This window comes from Phytophthora infestans, genomic scaffold, assembly GCF_000142945.1.
Source record: "Phytophthora infestans T30-4 supercont1.33 genomic scaffold, whole genome shotgun sequence".
In the NCBI taxonomy this organism is placed as follows: Eukaryota; Oomycota; class Peronosporomycetes; order Peronosporales; family Peronosporaceae; genus Phytophthora; species Phytophthora infestans.
Window position 1 is genome coordinate 358,907 of NW_003303726.1, and position 19,607 is coordinate 378,513.

A 19,607-nucleotide genomic window follows, 5' to 3' on the forward strand; every position below is an offset into this window, starting at 1 on the left:
CCACTGCGGAGAAGACGAAATCTATTCATACGAAACTGCTCAAGCAACTGAAGTAGGTAGCTGTAGCTGTCTTATCCGCTAATACAAAAACGCTAGCATACTACCCATTTAATCTGTTGATTGCCGTTTCTAGCAAAGCTCCGAAAGATAGGTGGCCGTCATGAATCACACCAGCGTTGGCAATCTCAGACCCCAGCACGTAGATGCTCTCCTCAATGCGTGACAGTAACTCCATCTGAGTTATTAGTATCTTCTCGAGGCTCGCGCCGATCTTTTCAAGCGTGTTCTATATGTCCATGAGCTTGTAGATGCGCGCGCACCAGCTCCCGAGCGAGCGGCCTTCCGTCCATCCTTGCTGCGATGTTGGATCTTTGAAATATTTGCAAGGTGTGAAAAAATGTGTCCCACACGGTGTAGTATTAGAAACACACCCATGTGTGGTGCACACGCGCTTAATGCTGTTTCAATAACTCTAGATTTAGGATGTTGTCGCTGCTATTGATGACGGTGACGACGTGACCACGTCATTTATTAAAAGCTACAGTGGTTTTTGGTGTTGGGTTAATGACGTCACAATTTAGTTCTAATTTTGTAAAAGAAGCTCTTCCAAATAGAAAGTGTTTGCAGCGAATGTGTTTTAGAAATCTCAAGCCGATACAAACAGCAAGCTCACTTTAAATAACAACCCAAGTTCCTTACAAAAAAAATGGGTGGGTGGAGCTCGGGAAAAAGCCTTTGCCCCGAAAAACTTTATTCCGGTTGTCGAACCCTGATGGAGAAGTATAGTCGGTGGTCGGATCTGACGACAGGCATCAACCCGTTCGTGCCGCAGCGTCGGCGCTTCACGTCCGGATGGCCCGTGACCATCTTGCAGGTCATATCTGGCTCCGCTTTGGCGCTCGTACGCTTCCCGTTGGTGCTAGTAGCCTTCGTCGCGCTATTTCTAGTCAACCTAGTGGTGTCCATTCTCGCCGTAATCCCGTTCCTAGGACGTCTGCTTAAGCGCATCACAGAATGGTTGCTGTGCTCACTCCTCCTCCTGCTTTTCGGTGTGTTCACGTCGGAAGAGAGCGCTAACACACGTCGTCTGGGGCTCGCTACAGCTAAAGCGAGGAGCTCGAACGGCTCAACTCGCGTTGGATCTGGCGACGTGCTGGTTTGCAACTACACGAGCTTTTTGGAGATATTATACCTGGCCACGCGCTTCTCACCAGTTTTTGTATTTGCTACAGAGACCAAGAGTAACGACGAAGGATTGGTACACGTATGTGGCCTACTCGAGGCGCTGTACAGGTCGTTGGCAATGCCTGTGAGTGTTGAACGTGTCAAACCCACAAGGAAGATCGCAGACGTAGTGCGTCGAGCTGCTGGGCCAGTAGTCGTGCTTCCCGAGGGGGCTAGAAGCAATGGTAAGGCTGTGCTGAAGTTCATCCCCGTGCTACAGAACCTGCCGGTCAAGACCCGCGTACACCTCGTGGCCTTCCGCTACGAGTTCAAGCGCTTCAGTCCGAGTCAAAGTGCCGGTGGTGCCTGGTCTCACCTCTTCTGGACTGCCTTCCACGTGTACCACACCATGCGTGTGACGGTATTGAGTGCTAAAGACTTGAATCTAGACGACTTAACGCCGACTAAACTACCGAGTAACAAGAGCAGTAAGAAGCAGGAGAACTCCAAGACACTGTCGACTGATCAGGTCGAGAAACTACGCACACTTCTAGCCGCTATGTTACGCACCAAGACCGTTGACTTGGGACCAGAGGACTCTGTGTCTTTCAATAATTACTGGAAGCACGTCAACAGCGGAGGACGTCAACCAGCGTCCCAATTCACGGACCGCAAGGCTCCTCATGAACACGCCCAATGGGCCAAGAGATAGATCAACGAGACACACACTGGACAAACTGCGTGTTGTCTAATGAATAGAACGTTCTATCGACTTTCTTCTCCCTATGCTAGCTTCATGAGAAGCTCGTAGACACCAATACCCAGCTCCACGGAGATGAGGATGATAATGTACCACTCGAGTCGCTCGCCTTTGTGGGAGTCCAATACTTCCAAGAAGAACTACAATACACAACCGTCAGCTTTACTCAATACCTTCACAAAATACTCACAAACTCACCTTGGTGTTGTGTTGGATCAATTCCAGCTTGAAATTGAGGTTTTGAAAGCGCTCGTTGAGCTCGAATTCTTCGAGTAGCGACTCCCACATGTTGTGGTATCGGGTTTGACTCCAGGCCGGATCACCTGGTCTCTTACGGTCGATCACACGTAGCTTACTCACCAAATCGATGAGTAGTGTGTTATTAGACGCAACGATCTTGAACAAACGCTTTGTTTGCTCATTCTCGCGGCCAAATAATGCACCGCGAGGTCCTTTCTTCTCCACGTCAGTGTTGAGCTTCTCAAACTCGCTCAAAATGGTCTCACACTGACGCTCATAGAACTCTAGAGCCACTGTCTGCGAGAGCACACCAGCAATCACGTGGACGTTGATATGATCGATCTCTCGTACCAGCACGTTATTTTCCACCAGTGTACTCCACTTCTGCTGAGCCGGGTCGCCAACTAACAGCATCTCCTCCTCGTGTCCACGCATCTCAAAGACGTCGGTGCAGAAGCGGGTAGCGTGTTTAATCAGCGTGTTCACTAATGCTTGGTCGCAGTTAAAGAACACCACCGCACCGTAGTCAAAATACACGACCCATTTATCTGTTGCTCGTCGCGAGGTGACGGTCTTGCCTCCGCTTCCGACACTCAGTGTTTGGACTGTATCTCCATTGTTATTGCTGCTAGAGCTCGGTATTGTGGGAGGTGCTACACCCGTGACGAGTCCTGCGTGGCCGTTGTTTTTACTGCCACTGAGTCTCAACACGATCGAGTCTTTGTGCAGGTAGTGGGTGACCTTGAATCGGTCTGTGTAGAGCTTCTGGAAGAGGCTGGCAATGTCCATCTTACGTGCAGCATGGACAGCTCGAATCGGCATGTGCTGGATCCTTTTCGCCATCTGTCGACTCTGGGCTTTCGCTTCCGCAGCTGCAATGGTCGCGTCCACCTCGTCCGCAGTCGGTAGTGGTGGGAGGTCCAGCTTGTCCAAAGTTGCGAAAGTTTTACGCTGTATATTATGGTTGTGAAGCGACAACAGACAGGATCCCGATGAAGCAGACGTATGTTGTGACGATATTGCCGAGCTCATTGAGCCTCCTCGAGCGCCACAGCGCGCTCCCATGCGCCGCAACAAGAGCATCTCGGCCGAATCCGCAGCTGTGGCTGAGCTTAGCTCGAAAAAATGAATTGATGGTGTACACCACACAATATCTCACATTAGCCAATCAGAACACAGTTTCTATTTCACACGTCATTCCCAAAAAGTTCATCACTCAAAGTGTAGCCATGTCGGAATTCCCAGAGGAGCCTGTGCCGCTCATCACGTTCAGCGAGGACGAGGACCAACTTAAGGTGAATGATGAGGCTGTAGAGCTTCTTCGTCGTATCGATGGCCATGTGGCTGTGGTGGCCATGGCCGGCCTCTACCGCACAGGCAAGAGCTCCATGCTCAACTGGCTGCTAGACAGGCAGAGCGGCTTTCGTGTGGGCCCCACTATCGAACGCTGCACTCGCGGCATCTGGCTATGGGGCCAACCACAGCGCCACACGATGGCGAATGGAGAACACGTGTGGGTGCTCATGCTGGACACGGAGGGAATGGGCGGTCTCGAGGCGTCGCAGCAGTATGACGCACGCATCTTCTCACTAGCCACTCTCCTCTGTTCCAAGCTCATCTATAACAGCCAAGGCAGTGTGGATGAAAAAGCCATTACTGGACTCAGCTTCATTGCCAACCTGGCCAAACACATTAAAGTCAGCGCGTCAGGTGAAGGAGAAGACGAAGATGTGATGCAGTTCCACAGCTTCTTCCCGTCCTTCCTCTGGGTCGTTCGAGACTTCACGCTAGAGTTAGTAGACGAGGATGGAGACCCCATCTCCAGCAGTGACTATCTCGAACGCGCATTAGCCGATCAGCCACGTACCCCTGCCAATATGGAACGTAACCGTATCCGCGCAATGATGAAGGACTTCTTCCGTGACCGCGACTGCGTCACTCTGGTGCGCCCGGTACACGACGAAGCCAAATTGCAGCAAGTAGACGCAATGTCCATTGAAGAGCTCCGTCCAGAGTTCCAAGAACAACTCAGCCATGTTAAACAGATCGTGTACGGCGACAGTCTACAGCCCAAGATGCTGCAAGGCAAGCCGCTTAATGGCAGTATGTTCGCTGGTTTACTCCAAGCGTACGTAGCTGCTATCAACAGTGGCGGTGTACCAGTCATCACGTCTGCATGGGAAGGAGTGACTGCCAGTGAGTGTCGAAAGGCGATGAGTACTGCCGCTGAGACCTTCAAGAAGAGTCTGGCAGCCTTGGACTTGCCACTGGACGATGAAGATCTCGTTGAAGGCATTAAAGACGCCGAGGCACAAGCAATCGCGCAGTACCGTGCTGCTGCAATTGGCGACAGTGCAGCCAAACTCGAAGCTGACCTACGTAAGCGCATGGAAGACGATAAAGCAGTCTGTGCACGTACTAACGCAGCACAGAGCAAGGAGATGTGCGACCGCTTGTTGCAAGTGTTGTATGCTGAGCAGATCCAGCCCAAATTGGCCTCTGCTAGCGACGAATTCGGTGGATTCGCCGACATGCAGCAGTTCTCACGTGAGTGGCAAGCGTTCCGTGACGCCTACTTGAAGAAAGCTCGCGGTGGAGCCAAACTCGAGTGTCTGTTGACATTCTCCGAGGCGAAATACGCCGAAGCGATGAGGATTCTATTGAGTCGACAGGAAGAGGGATACGAAAAGGAGATCCGGACGCTGCAAGGCGACGTGTCCAAAGTGAAGGAGGAACTGGGCAGTGTAGGAGGCCGCGAACAGATCTACAAGGAGCAGATCGAGCAGATGCAAGTGCAGTCGTCTCAGATCATGTCGGAGAAGGCGCGTTTCGAGGCCGAAGCTGAAGCGCAACGTGAACGGATCGCTAACTTGGAGAGTATGTTGCAGGACGAGGCTACTACCAAGCAACATGTGGAGATCGAGCGGGAATCTGCGGGGCTGAAGCTCTCGAGTGAGTCCAAGAAGCGCGAAGAAGTCGACAGTGAACTGGCACGCATGAAGTCCGAGTACGAACGTGTGGTGCAGGAGAAAGAACGACAGGAGATGGAGCTCAACTTGTTGAGTGAGGAGTGTCAGCAGCTCCGGAAGGGCCAGACTTGCGGCTGTACTATCTCCTAAGTCGTTGCAACACTGCTCGACGTGATGCATTCGCTCTAGATAACACAACAACGTCCAGTTTGTCATCTAAAACACGCCGTGTCATTGCCTTATGAAGTAAAAAAAAAGTCTGGTCCTGTGTTACTCTATTGCGGTTGACGGTTGGGTGCCAAAGGCGACACGTAAGCCTTGAGCTGTATACAGAAGGATGGTTAGTGTTTCTTTACGTGGATTGTACGACGTAGACACGTAGAGACGCACCTTGAAGTCCGTGAGGTCGGGCACCTCGAGCTGCAGCAGCTTGTCTTGGTCCACGACGTAGCGGCCGCGCTTGGCGTGCTTACCCTCGTTGCGGCAGCCGTTTCCCTTGTAGAAGCGGCGGTTAGCACGCTTGCTCGTGAGAGGGCGCAGCGAGTGCGAGCGTCCGAACTTGCTCTTACGCGCGAAGCCCGTGATCAGTCCGTCTAGCAGGCCCATACCTCCTCGATGCTTCGTTTGATGTGAGGCTGCCAGTAAAATGGACCGAGAGTATTGTGTGTCTAACACAAGTATATGTTTGAAACATAAACTCATTGGTTCAAGTGTGGTGCACATAGTTGGCAAAGAATCTCACCAAGAAACGCGCCTCCGATCGATGCTATCCTTGAGCTTCTGTGTAATCGGGGCCTGGGAGCGCCTGCTTCGTGTGTCAATACCTCCACTCGCACAAGTGGACTACCTGATTGCACTGATGGACCATGCTTCTAGCGCGTTGCGGGGGATCCCGCCAAACCATCTACAGGTGTATCTTGCACGGCAGAATGGAGACTGGCTTGTCGCTGACTCTGACGTGGTTAAGGAGCTGATGCTTGGCAACGGTGCCGATGCCGTGTGCGGGGACGCCCTTTCTCCGAGCGACTGACTCGACCAATACTTTACAGCTAGCTCGTTAGGCCAAGCCAAAAGTGTACACATACTTGTGCGAGTGAGAGACCCGCCACCAGTTCTTGGAAAACACCCTCGCGATGTGCTCGAGACGAAAATCCCAAAAGAAGAAATCCTGGAAGTGAAATGCGCTGTTCTGGGGGGGTTGCACTACACTGTACACTCGCTTCTAATTAAGAAGACGCTTTGTGTTGTGGATCTGCTGTACTTGCTAAAATCGCGGCTTTATGAGGCTGACGTGTCCATTCGTGCGAGTGCAATCACTCTCTACTTGGCACGAGATAGCACAGGAGAGTGGCTGTCTACGAAGCATTTCGATGGCAAGCTAGCAAGTTTCACCAGTCCTCAGTCATGGTTTGAAGTAAAGCTAGACCCAGAACAAACGATCGGAAATGTCCTTCAGTCACCCCAGCCAGGAAAGATCAACGTACTGCTACAGCCACCTCTGAGTTTTACTCTGCAGACGATGCATAGCCAGCTGTTCACTAAGTCATATCGGTTTACCGCTGAGGGCTTGAAGGATGCAGCTGAAGTGGACGCTTTGGTCGACACGATCCACGAATTCCAGCGTTTAGAGCAGCATTCGACGCCATTTATTGTACTGGAGAGCTCGATGGAAATGGGGAAGACGCAAATGGCGTTTAACTTGATGGCTCGAGATGATGTAGACGTATTTTACATTGTTTGTGAAGAAGAAAAAGACGACGTTGGGACCGCGTTTTTCCAGATTTCCCAGTCTTTCATGCGCTGTGTGGAAATTGACCTCCCTTTCGTTGGTGACGGTAAGGTGTCGGAGATATCACAGCAGAACGAGCTGTATACCTACTCGTTCATCTATGCTGTACTGGGAGGAGTGCCGGCGCTTTCAGGCACTCGAACACGCGATGAAGTTTTTCAGGCGAAACGCGAATATGTGGGATGTCCCGTATTTTTCCTGGATGAATTTCCACATCTTATTGAAGGATTATCGATCAACAAACGAAAAAAAAACATACGACGATGCCGCTTTGTTCGAAATATCTTTCGCTCCTTTGGATTGACTGTTATCGTTAGCGCGACAAACGGAGCCGCAGCGAATGTTCTAAATCTGACGGATCCAAGCGAACCCAAGGAACTGTCGTGTGTCATATTCCCGACGCTTCCTCGATTTAAATCTAGTGACCCGATGGTTCTGAGTAGGCTACCACACATTTTGGCAAAGATTATTAATCGCAGCAGACCGTTATTGGCGAAACAGGCCTTGGAATATATTGGTGCTAACAAGGTTGACGAAAACACCCACTTGGACACGTATATGGATTTAATGATGAAGACACTGAGTGCCAAATGGGATAAACATCGAGCAGCAGATTATTTTTTCCATGTGGGTCAAGTACGTCTCTTTTATGGCTCTAGCTATCGTCCGAGATCAGATCTGGCAGGTCAGGTCCGTAGTCATTTCAGCCGACCCGCAGTAACGACGCCAAGTCGACTGAGGCTTGACTCGTCTGGTGTATTGGTAGACGGTCAAAATGATCCTTGGACGTGTAGTATAGTAGTTCCTAACCTGGACGACGATCCGCTTTTACACTTTATCTTCATGGGTGGCGCAGATTTTCACGCTTTTGCCGACGCTTTTGGGTCGCCAATTCCATTTTGCCAGGCTGTTCTGCGGGGTCCGGGATTTGCGAGTAGTGGTGAAAGTTGGTCCGAGAGCTTGGAGGAATTCGTGGCTGGGGGGATTGTTGCTGCCAGTCGACACAATGGTTTCGCCGGGTTGAAAAACTCGGACTTCGAAAGATTTTTATCTGCTGTAATGTATGAGCTTGGACTGAAAGCAGAACGCCACATTCGTCATCAATTTCCAGAGGTTTTGGAGCAAGCGTTATCGCAATTATCCCTGTCTGTGCCTACTTTGTTGCCGTTGGATATGGAGCTCCCGCAGCTTCTTAGGACATCGCAACTTAAGTTTGGGACACTGAAGCGAGTTCAGACGGAAAATCCAGGTTTTGGTTTTATTGACGGCAAGGTTTTCGTTGAGTGCGCATCGAATCGAGATGAAGATGAGGAGTTTGTGAAGACTGTTGGACACGCTCCACCAGACAGCATCGTTCATATTATAATTGTAAGCTCGCTGGAGCGAAGCTACTTCGAAGACGGAAGCAGCGACGACGTTGATGCCTTAGCGAGCGAGATATCGGCTTTGTCGTATGCAACTTCTAGTCTGGTCATCTTTATTGGAAGCACTCAAGACATAAAGGTCGTTCATGCATATGGGGATGGAATTGAGACGAAGAACCCTCTTTCCAAGTATCGCACTCCGAGCGATCCGAAAGCAACCAAAGTGATCATATTTCTTGAGCTACCTTCATAACTTTTAATTTTAAAAATTAACATGGGATTTTCAAATATCATTTTAGAAATCGCTTCTAACGTTAATGATTCTTTGACGGAAATCACAAAAAGGTCAGACACGTGATTTTTGCATTACATTTGATAGGTTGATGAGATTTTGCTTGATAGGTTGGTGACATTCGGGAAAGCTCTCGATCGACCGAGAAGCCGAGCGCTGTGCTCAGGGCGGACTTCCGGGCGAGGGTGGCAGATAATGAAACAAAGGTGGAAGGCGCGGTCATCATCCCTCCAAGCAGGTATGCTCTAACTCACACCGAGCTTAATGTCACTGAAGACAATTTTGCACTGCGCAGTAGAGCTGTGGGTGCACCACCTAGGGAGCGGGAAGGAGGCTATGCTGCTTATGCTGCTTATGCTGATTAGAATGGCGAAGGCATGAGGTCGTGAGCTGTGACAATGACGTGTGTCTGTAAAGCCTGACTGGCAAAGGCGACGAGGCGGTGGTATGCTGACACAGCGATGTGAGTGTCATATGCCGCGAAGGTAGTTTGTACACCTGCTCGCCACCGATGACTGAATGGCTTGTGGTTTTCGTCTTTAACTAGTCTCGCTAACTAGCTGTTGTGTTGGTTTTCTTTCTCACGAGCTTTCCTACCGTTGCCCAACCTAGCTGCCCGCGGCGTCGTTTCCGGGAGTTCTCGGTCGTCGCATCGACCGCAACGCTGCCAGCACAGTCGGCGAACACTTTTATCGCGTCATCAATAGATGGGGAGGCTCGGAGTAGGTTTTTAGATGCTGCATCGTTTTCGATCTTGAGCATGAGATAACGTAGCTGACTAAGCCGTTTTTGCATTTTTCTACTAGGCATATCTCGGCCATCAAGAACACGAAGTGGTGGCACCTTCTTGGCCTTATTTCCGCACATCCAAAGCACCCATATATGACGTACGGAGCAGTCGGGAATAATAAAATCAGCAGGAACACGGCGAAACTTTCCACCCCAAAAGAAACACGGCTGCTGCTCATTGCCGTCGATTACGACTTCGGTTTCAGTTGTGCCCTGCGATTGAGAACCAGTCAACTGGCGTACCAAGCTGTCCATACCCGCATCCTGGAGGCACGTTTTGATTGCAGCGTGAAGACCGTCATACGTCACGGTGCCCGCACCAATAGCTCTCTTTTCCAGCTCGGAAATAATATCGCGGACCGCGTCGACTCGGGTTGCTTCGATTTTGGTCAGTGAGTCAACTAATGCATCCTTCAGCCACTTCATTTCACAGAGTATCGATACTTGAGGAGGAACACCGGTGGGGCGTATGCGTGATTCGGTACAACCATCCCCTGTTCTAACTCGTGAAAATAGATTCGAAAGTCGGCGCTCGTCCTGGAAAATTGGGGTCTCAAAGATGTGGTGCTTCGGCGATAGTGTTGCCTTCAGAAAGGCTGAATGATAAACTAGAGAAGCCAAACAATACTCTGCAATAATGATGAGGCGGTTTGGCAAACCTGGAAACATCAATCGCACACCATTTTAACACAATCGTCACGTGTTTCAAAGTGCGGCGCTAAAGCTGAAAATCGGTAGCTCTCGGTAGGCAAACCAGCTACATTTCGACCAACATGCATGTCACCAGCAGCCTCGTATCTCAAATAAGTATTCTGTACCCCACCAAGTGACCAACCAGCACGCAAATGAACTGCCGTCGACGATGGGCATGCTGTTGAGCCCGACGAGCAGAATGTTGCTGCGCCCTTCCGCATTGAGTGAGTACCTAGCTCGGCGGAATCCAGACCCTGGCGCTGTAATTCGGCTGACACATCGTCTTGATCTAATAACCGGATCCAGCACTTGCGGAATCTCTCGTACTGGTTGTTTCCGGGGAAAAGGAGATCACTCTCGTCAAAATTCGTAGCTGCCCAATCGAGTCCGAGAGCAACAATAGGGCAGATACCTGGCTGCAGTGGGTTGGCATGTACATGTCGGGGATCACGAGGGCGATTGCCACCTTGATCGTTCTTCATATGAGCGAAGTAAATCTGTAGAGCATCGCCCCTCCACTTCATGTGTGAATGACGAATGCCAAATGCATTAGACGAACGGCACATCAAATTCCAGGCGATCACCATGTACGCATGAGCAAAAATCATCTCCTTATTTTCGTGAGCCAGCATCTTATCGCATAAAAAAGAATAAAGGTCGAGCATTAGCGGGCCCTTCCCCGTCTTGATTGCGCTCTCCCCGCTACCAGCATCCTTTGCAAGCTTGTGCTTGAGCCCCTTGAAGTAGTTCGTAAGCTCCGACTCTAATGGCTTGCTCATAGTGTACCCGTAGTCGCGAAAGAGGTTGAATAGACTGGCTCTGTGGGTATTAAGAGCAGAGTAGCTCAGTACTCCACCATCCTTTCGCTCAAGTGTCACGAGCCAGGTGACGAAGTCTTTTGCTGTGAGAGCTGCAAATTCAAGCGGCATGAGGTGCCGATCGATGTCGAAGAAGATGAACTAGGTGCTGAAGCTGTTTGAAGCACTTGCGCATGTTTAACTTCACATAGTTGTTACTCACGGCACTTTGTGCGTTTTCTGGCTTCCATCGCTCGGGTCTTTTCAATGACAACTCTTTCAGCTTCCGGAAAAATTGTGCTCGGGGATGTCAAAAATTTTAACTCAAAATCTTCTTGTTGTTCAGGGAAAGTCCACCATCTGTCCTCCTTGGACGTAAATTCGGACCCTTCTTTGCAGCTGGCAAATCTTCACCGCACGTGTCCGGTACAACGTCCAGAGACGTGCCTCCTGTTCGTCCTGCGTCCGATTTGCATCGGACAGTCTTGAAGAGAGCGAGCCTGGTCTTGCGATAATAACGAGACGACCAACTTCGTTCTCTCTCTCGACACCTTTGCTCTAAGTGACAGCTTTCGACTGGCGCGACCACGGCATTCGGTCCTCATTGGCAGTCAAACGCCAACATCACTTGTGCACCCGCGTCTTCTTGTGCACGCAGAGCAACGCAAAGCATGCCATCCACACGCAGAGCTCGATGCACTTTTGCATGGTCACACACGGGGCTGAAGTTGGCTTCTTCTGTGTGAATAACCGACAGCATCTCCCTCATGTGTGTGATGGTCAGACGCAGTGTTCGGGACGCCAAGCTCTCCGCGTCGCTCCACTTTGTGCCCACGCAGCGTAGAGCAGCATTCCCTCATAGCGTCCTACTCACCAGACCTGGCCAGCAGCGGCAACGGTAATGCTGCGTGCACGACCACGTCCAGTGTGTGTACTTGGTTGCTCTTTGTCGTCTGGTGATCCGTCTTCAACCTGCCCCACCTTGTCGTCGTCGAGCATTCCGGCATACATCCAAGTACGAGGAGTACAGGAACCAGCACCGCCATGACCGGAGCTTGGGGTGTACTTGGTGTGGCCGAGCCGGATAACGTACAAGCCACTCAGTAGTTGCGTCGACAGCATCGTACTCTCCGACTCGCTCGTCTTCACGACGAACATCACGTGGGCCGCAGCGCACGAGCAAGAAAAGGTTGACTTCAACGTACGCGTGGCCCAACCGTACGACCCCGTGTGCATGTACACACTGGTCTCCGAGCCGCCAGTCGGTGCTTCAGTGTTCGCCACCGTCATGGAGTAGAACATGTACGTGCCACAGTGAGAGCACCGAGTAGAACGGCTCCCACAGCACCAGCTCAGCTGTAAAGCCTTCGACAAGATACAGACCATGGAATGTGTGAGGATTGTCAGAGGATTGCACAGGTCTTGACGCAGGCAGTTGGGTCACCGCTACTGGAGGATTCACCACTTGGGCGATGGGCAACTGGAAGAATTTGAGTGTGTCGGTTGAGTCGATTGTTGAAGTCTAGAGGTGACAAAACCACACGGACAACTAGCGTGTGTAAAGTGTGTGTGGCACGATGTGCAGTACTCACCCGGATGCAGAGATAGGCATGGCTACCGAGCTGGAAAAGTGGGGGACAGTGTACCGGCACACCGGTCCGGTAGTACCGAGCGAGGCACAGCTTCAGGGATGAGACTTCAGTTACAGGAGGCAACTTGCAGCGATTCGAGGCACTTGTTGCCTCCGAGGCCGATTCGTGAATGAAGCCGAACGATCAACGGCGGCTGAGAGCGAGTGGACGCCGACCACCCACTCAGCCACTGTGTTTTCCACGGTTTGCCATGCATCCCATCCGGGTTCGTGCACTGGGCTCTGCCTATCAGCAGCACATGCTCGCCGATCGCACTCACATTGGCAGGTTCCTCTCTTACTTTATATCTCTATATCTTTAAATTTGATGTTTTTTCAGTTTTGACAGAGTGTAACAAAAGAAATGTGGTTGTGATAGAAATATGAAGGCAGCCCAGCTCTATCGGCATAAGCAGATTTGGTCCGGTCTGCAATCCCCATCTCGTCTTGCATCCTGCGTCCGACTTCGCGCAGTATAAATCGGTGCTGGGTTCTTAGTCCAGCGAAACCCGGGTCTCAACGTAAGCTAAGCACAGTGTATGCCACACCCAAGTTGAAGCTCTCAATAGTGGCCCCTTCACGAGCAAAGGTGAAGCTACTACAAGCTGGATTCCGACGGCATTATAGTCACATCATTCCATCAACCGGATCAGTAACTGCGCTGCTGTTCGTACCCAGCTACTACAATACAGAGCACGCACTGCACAAATGTTCGGTCCAACTCGATGCTTTCACACTGTCAGAACTAGTAACCTACTTCCAGTGTTCCGATGCATGAGTGCCCGACGTCGGGCATGACAACGCGAAGCGCGCTGGAAAGTAACTCACAGCAAGCTTAGTAATTTATCACCCATGAACAGCTTTATTCTTCTATAGACGCTAAATCCTTACTTGCTGCAGCTTGATTCTCCACTAACACTCTGTTTGCAATCTGTACGATGCGCTCGAAGGCGACGTCGGAGTAGCGACGCCAGCAGACGTGGTCGCGCCACTGTCGTGTCGGGAGTTGCGGCGTCGTAAGCCCGTGAAACACCTTGGCCACCGCATAGCTCGTCCACGTGATCTCCTCTCTGTCCTCAGCATTACTTTCCTCCATCGGACTCCCACCAAGACGCAGCTGTATCAGCGAGCTCGTGTCTCGCTCAATTGCCTCGATCAGAGATGCGGTAAGAGGACGTAGCATCTTGTGTAGTAAACGTTCGTCTTCCTCTCCTTCGTCACTATCTTCGTCCTCGAAGTAGTGCACGAGTTTCGTCTCCAGAGCGAGGGCCTTTCTCTCAAGATCTTCTTCATTCTCGTCGTGCGGTCTGGACGGAGATGGCGCTGGCAGCGCAGCTGCGTGTAGTGCACTGTACAGCTGCGCAAGACGAGCGAGCTGCCGTGACTCGAGGTGTTCGTGCTTCGCGTACAGACTGGCGGTCCATCGTTCCGCAGCCTCGGTCTTCATCTCTTCGGTCTCGTCGACTCGCCAGCTCAGCTGCAGCTGGAACGCTGGCTGCGACAGCGTCAGGCGCTGGATCTGGCCAGTCTGTTGCGCAGCTCGCAGCTCCTGTAGCATCCGCCGTTCGTTGGTTGCTGCAGCCACCGCAGCAGCGTTCGTCTCTCCCTCCTGTTGCGCATCTGAAGTCGCCAAAGGCGTTACAGAGCCTTCTTTCTTGCCGCCAACACGCGCGTACCACTGCGCTGTCTCGTGCAAGTGAAAGTCGACAGTCCAGGAGCTCAAGTACCCGTCCTTGCGATGTGAAACATGACCATGAGGCAGCTCCTTGCGTCGCACAGCGTTCAGCAACATCTTCACACATGAGCGAGGCGCCAATTTCTTCGCCTGTGAGTCCAGTAGCTGCAGCGTGCATCGACTCATGCTCAGAGGCTGCAGCGTGACACGTAGGCCTCTCCTGTCTTCCTTGACAGCTCGTTCTCGCTGTGTCTCCAGTGCCAGCAGCGTCAGGAACGTCTCGATGGTAGCTGCCTTCAAGTCGAGATGACGTTCGAGCCAATCTCGAGCTAGCGACACCAGCGTCAGGTCCCCACCCACTCGTTGACTCGCGTACTTGACCGCCACAACATGCGTGTCATTCGTCTGCTCTTGAAAGACCAATGACAGCAATCGTCGGAGCTGATCTCGATGCAGAGCCGTCGAGAAGAGCAGCGAGCGGAAGTGAACCGCGTCTTCGTCCAGCAGATACAGCAGTGCGCGGGCCGCTTTCCCGTCTCGACCAGCTCGTCCGACTTGCTGCACATACGCCTCCACGGACGAGGGCATGTGGAAGTGCATCACTGCACGCACATTCTTCTTGTCGATGCGCATGCCGAACGCCACCGTGGCCACCACCACACGCACGCGTCCTCTCGCGAAGCCAGTGCGGACCTTCTCCTTGGCGTCAGACGCCATGCCGCCATGGAACGCCAGCACTTTGCCCGAACTCCGCCACGTAGACGGCAGCTGTTCTCGAAGTAGAGCTGCCAACTCCTCGGTTTGTCGTTGCTGGTGGACGTACACGATGACACCGCCACCGCCTTTGGAGCCTCTGCTGAGTTCGGGAAGAATGTGCACGAGATGACGCAGTCTCTCCTCGTTCGAGCGCACAGATCGAACCTCCAGCGCCAAGTTTCTGCGTTGCCACGGCATCTGGAGCACCATCTCGTCTTCGTTTTCAGGGCTTTCGACTTGATATTGACGACGTGAACGTAGTTGACGCAGAACATCATGTACGACGCGTCTGGAGGCAGTGGCAGTCACGCAGAGAACGCACTGAGCGTGGCGGAAGACCTCTGCTAGCCGCAGATAACTCGGTCGGAAATGATGAGACCACTCGGACACACAATGAGCCTCGTCGACGCAAACCAGAGCCAGACGCGCTCGAACTCGAGGCAGGGCCAGCAGTGCCTGCATTCCTGCGCCCAGAGCCTTCTCCGGCGACAGGAAGATGAGGGAGAGTTTGTCTGCCAGTAGATCACGCACAAAGGCCGCATGCTTCGCCTTGGAACTGGCGTCGGACGAGCCCGAGAGACACACAGCACGCGCCTTCAGAGCAGCAGGGAGACTCTCGTATTGGTCGTTCATCAGCGCGATCAACGGAGAGATGACGAGTGTAATACCAGGGAGGAAGAGTGCCGGGAACTGGTAGCACAGAGACTTACCGGCACCTGTCGGCAGCACCAGTAGCGTGTCTTTCCGACGTAGCACTCGCGAGATAGCCCACTGCTGACCAGAGCGGAACTCGGCGTGGCCGAACACCAGACGCAAGTTCGTGAGCATCGCTCGTCTCTGCTCTTCTTCGGAAGCCTCGATGTCTAAGGGCACGCACTCAATAGCTTCTGCTTCAGCTGCTGACTCACTGAACCGAGTCGAAGAAGACGCCGTGAAGAGAGTCTGTAGCGCCAGCGGGACGTGGTCGTCTTCCCAGAGGAAGAAATCGCAGCGACCTTCGTCGAAACTCAGCGGACAGGCAAAGAATCTGCGACCGTGGTTCTTGTTCTTCTTCTTGACTTTTAAGCTCTGACAGACCAGCGCATGATGACATCTCGGGGGTTCCAATCCCTGCTTAGGGGACTTCGAGTCGGTAGTTGCCTGATTAGTGAGCTCATGCGCCTTCTCCGCCTTGTCCAACGCCTCCAGACATTCCTCAATGAAGTCCACTCCGTCGTCATCCAGGAAAGACTTGTCCAGCTTGCGTTGTTGACTGCCATTGGCATCGACAACCGGCGCGATTCCTGTCGACTTCTCGCCAGTAACTTCGTCCAGCGGGTTCTCAGTCCGAGCTCGCAGATAAGCTGGACGCTTCTTGACACGTCCAGAACTGCCTTTGAAGCGCTTGCGCATGTTTAACTTGACAAAATTGTCACTCACAGCTCTTTGTGCGTCCTCGGCCTTCCATCGCTCAAATTCTGCAGCGTTTCCAGCTTTAAGGGCACCAGAATCCACATTGTCACTGTCTTCTTCAGTGTCAAAGTCATCGAGACTTAGTGCACTGTTCTCAGTCGAAGCAAAGCCCCAAGAGTTTTCTTCTACGTCGTCTGGAGCTCTGCGTTTCCCTGTTTCTGTAGTTTCCTTCGCGTTGCCGTCATTGGTAGCCATCAATGACGCAGTCGTAGTAGAGAGTCCCAGAGAGGACGACTTAGCAGCGCCAAGGATGCTGTCCATCTCTTCCTCGTCCGCTCCTTTCTGTCCCACTTCATCCTTGCCGAAGACGTCTTGGAAGACCCGGTCAAAGCCTGTTTCCTGGCGTTCTCGTTCCTGCTGTTTGGTATGCTCTGCAGCTTCATCCAGAGGCTTCTTGGTCGACCCATTGCGCCACAACTGCTGACGTTCCTGCACGGACATGGAGAGCCCAATGACGCCCGCTTTTCGCTCATTTTCCACTTTCTGCTGCGTCTTCTTCGCCGATTTCTCGGTTCCAGAGGTTCTGACTGCATTTATCTTCGCCGCATTCTGGCTTTTCTTCTTTTTCTTCTTGCCTAACGCTCGTAATAGCCACGCAGCATCGTCGGTGCCAGAGTTCAAATCTTTTTGAGACTTAGCAGGAGTATTTGACGCTTTGACAGCACTTCTGCGTGGCACAAAAAGAGATGTGGATGTCGAAGAAGATGTCGAAGAAGATGAACTAGGTGCTGGAGCTGTACGAGCCGCAGGAGTCGAGCTCGAAGTGCTGGCATTAGCTGGCTGTCGACGCGGCCACATTTTTGTTGTGAAGTGGCGCCAACGTCGCTGATTGGTTAAAAGTCCTAAAGAGTAACCATAACTGGGGTTGGGGTCTCAAAGATGTGGTGCTTCGGCGATAGTGTTGCCTTCAGAAAGGCTGAATGATAAACTAGAGAAGCCAAACAATACTCTGCAATAAACTGGAGGCGGTTTGGCAAACCTGGAAACATCAATCGCACACCATTTTAACACAATCGTCACGTGTTTCAAAGTGCGGCGCTAAAGCTGAAAATCGGTAGCTCTCGGTAGGCAAACCAGCTACATTTCGACCAACATGCATGTCACCAGCAGCCTCGTATCTCAAATAAGTATTCTGTACCCCACCAAGTGACCAACCAGCACGCAAATGAACTGCCGTCGACGATGGGCATGCTGTTGAGCCCGACGAGCAGAATGTTGCTGCGCCCTTCCGCATTGAGTGAGTACCTAGCTCGGCGGAATCCAGACCCTGGCGCTGTAATTCGGCTGACACATCGTCTTGATCTAATAACCGGATCCAGCACTTGCGGAATCTCTCGTACTGGTTGTTTCCGGGGAAAAGGAGATCACTCTCGTCAAAATTCGTAGCTGCCCAATCGAGTCCGAGAGCAACAATAGGGCAGATACCTGGCTGCAGTGGGTTGGCATGTACATGTCGGGGATCACGAGGGCGATTGCCACCTTGATCGTTCTTCATATGAGCGAAGTAAATCTGTAGAGCATCGCCCCTCCACTTCATGTGTGAATGACGAATGCCAAATGCATTAGACGAACGGCACATCAAATTCCAGGCGATCACCATGTACGCATGAGCAAAAATCATCTCCTTATTTTCGTGAGCCAGCATCTTATCGCATAAAAAAGAATAAAGGTCGAGCATTAGCGGGCCCTTCCCCGTCTTGATTGCGCTCTCCCCGCTACCAGCATCCTTTGCAAGCTTGTGCTTGAGCCCCTTGAAGTAGTTCGTAAGCTCCGACTCTAATGGCTTGCTCATAGTGTACCCGTAGTCGCGAAAGAGGTTGAATAGACTGGCTCTGTGGGTATTAAGAGCAGAGTAGCTCAGTACTCCACCATCCTTTCGCTCAAGTGTCACGAGCCAGGTGACGAAGTCTTTTGCTGTGAGAGCTGCAAATTCAAGCGGCATGAGGTGCCGATCGATGTCGAAGAAGATGAACTAGGTGCTGAAGCTGTTTGAAGCACTTGCGCATGTTTAACTTCACATAGTTGTTACTCACGGCACTTTGTGCGTTTTCTGGCTTCCATCGCTCGGGTCTTTTCAATGACAACTCTTTCAGCTTCCGGAAAAATTGTGCTCGGGGATGTCAAAAATTTTAACTCAAAATCTTCTTGTTGTTCAGGGAAAGTCCACCATCTGTCCTCCTTGGACGTAAATTCGGACCCTTCTTTGCAGCTGGCAAATCTTCACCGCACGTGTCCGGTACAACGTCCAGAGACGTGCCTCCTGTTCGTCCTGCGTCCGATTTGCATCGGACAGTCTTGAAGAGAGCGAGCCTGGTCTTGCGATAATAACGAGACGACCAACTTCGTTCTCTCTCTCGACACCTTTGCTCTAAGTGACAGCTTTCGACTGGCGCGACCACGGCATTCGGTCCTCATTGGCAGTCAAACGCCAACATCACTTGTGCACCCGCGTCTTCTTGTGCACGCAGAGCAACGCAAAGCATGCCATCCACACGCAGAGCTCGATGCACTTTTGCATGGTCACACACGGGGCTGAAGTTGGCTTCTTCTGTGTGAATAACCGACAGCATCTCCCTCATGTGTGTGATGGTCAGACGCAGTGTTCGGGACGCCAAGCTCTCCGCGTCGCTCCACTTTGTGCCCACGCAGCGTAGAGCAGCATTCCCTCATAGCGTCCTACTCACCAGACCTGGCCAGCAGCGGCAACGGTAATGCTGCGTGCACGACCACGTCCAGTGTGTGTACTTGGTTGCTCTTTGTCGTCTGGTGATCCGTCTTCAACCTGCCCCACCTTGTCGTCGTCGAGCATTCCGGCATACATCCAAGTACGAGGAGTACAGGAACCAGCACCGCCATGACCGGAGCTTGGGGTGTACTTGGTGTGGCCGAGCCGGATAACGTACAAGCCACTCAGTAGTTGCGTCGACAGCATCGTACTCTCCGACTCGCTCGTCTTCACGACGAACATCACGTGGGCCGCAGCGCACGAGCAAGAAAAGGTTGACTTCAACGTACGCGTGGCCCAACCGTACGACCCCGTGTGCATGTACACACTGGTCTCCGAGCCGCCAGTCGGTGCTTCAGTGTTCGCCACCGTCATGGAGTAGAACATGTACGTGCCACAGTGAGAGCACCGAGTAGAACGGCTCCCACAGCACCAGCTCAGCTGTAAAGCCTTCGACAAGATACAGACCATGGAATGTGTGAGGATTGTCAGAGGATTGCACAGGTCTTGAG

The 19,607-nt window shown here is 52.0% G+C and overlaps 4 protein-coding genes and 1 pseudogene across 4 annotated transcripts; 4 read left to right on the forward strand and 1 right to left on the reverse strand.

Annotated features, from left to right (window-relative positions):
- Window positions 1-772: 772 nt before the first annotated feature.
- On the forward strand, window positions 773-2,404 carry PITG_14816 (uncharacterized protein; the record flags this gene model as incomplete). Its single annotated transcript, XM_002898973.1, has 2 exons — window positions 773-1,059; window positions 1,117-2,404. The coding sequence occupies 2 exons, from the start codon at window positions 773-775 to the stop codon at window positions 1,874-1,876; spliced, it is 1,047 nt and encodes a 348-aa protein (XP_002899019.1).
- PITG_14817 (uncharacterized protein) lies at window positions 1,948-3,275 on the reverse strand (the record flags this gene model as incomplete). Its single annotated transcript, XM_002898974.1, has 2 exons — window positions 1,948-2,064; window positions 2,123-3,275. 2 exons carry the CDS (start codon window positions 3,005-3,007, stop codon window positions 1,948-1,950), a joined length of 1,002 nt encoding a protein of 333 aa, XP_002899020.1.
- A 118-nt stretch (window positions 3,276-3,393) lies between these two features.
- On the forward strand, window positions 3,394-5,283 carry PITG_14818 (guanylate-binding protein, putative; the record flags this gene model as incomplete). Its single annotated transcript, XM_002898975.1, has 1 exon — window positions 3,394-5,283. One exon carries the CDS (start codon window positions 3,394-3,396, stop codon window positions 5,281-5,283), a length of 1,890 nt encoding a protein of 629 aa, XP_002899021.1.
- A 580-nt stretch (window positions 5,284-5,863) lies between these two features.
- Window positions 5,864-7,507, forward strand: PITG_23027 (annotated as a pseudogene; the record flags this gene model as incomplete).
- Window positions 7,508-7,765: 258 nt separating this feature from the next.
- Window positions 7,766-11,040, forward strand: PITG_14819 (uncharacterized protein; the record flags this gene model as incomplete). The annotated part of the gene is made up of 7 exons (XM_002898976.1): window positions 7,766-8,290; window positions 8,689-8,816; window positions 8,996-9,023; window positions 9,191-9,300; window positions 9,385-9,759; window positions 10,434-10,551; window positions 10,873-11,040. The coding sequence occupies 7 exons, from the start codon at window positions 7,766-7,768 to the stop codon at window positions 11,038-11,040; spliced, it is 1,452 nt and encodes a 483-aa protein (XP_002899022.1).
- Window positions 11,041-19,607: the final 8,567 nt, after the last annotated feature.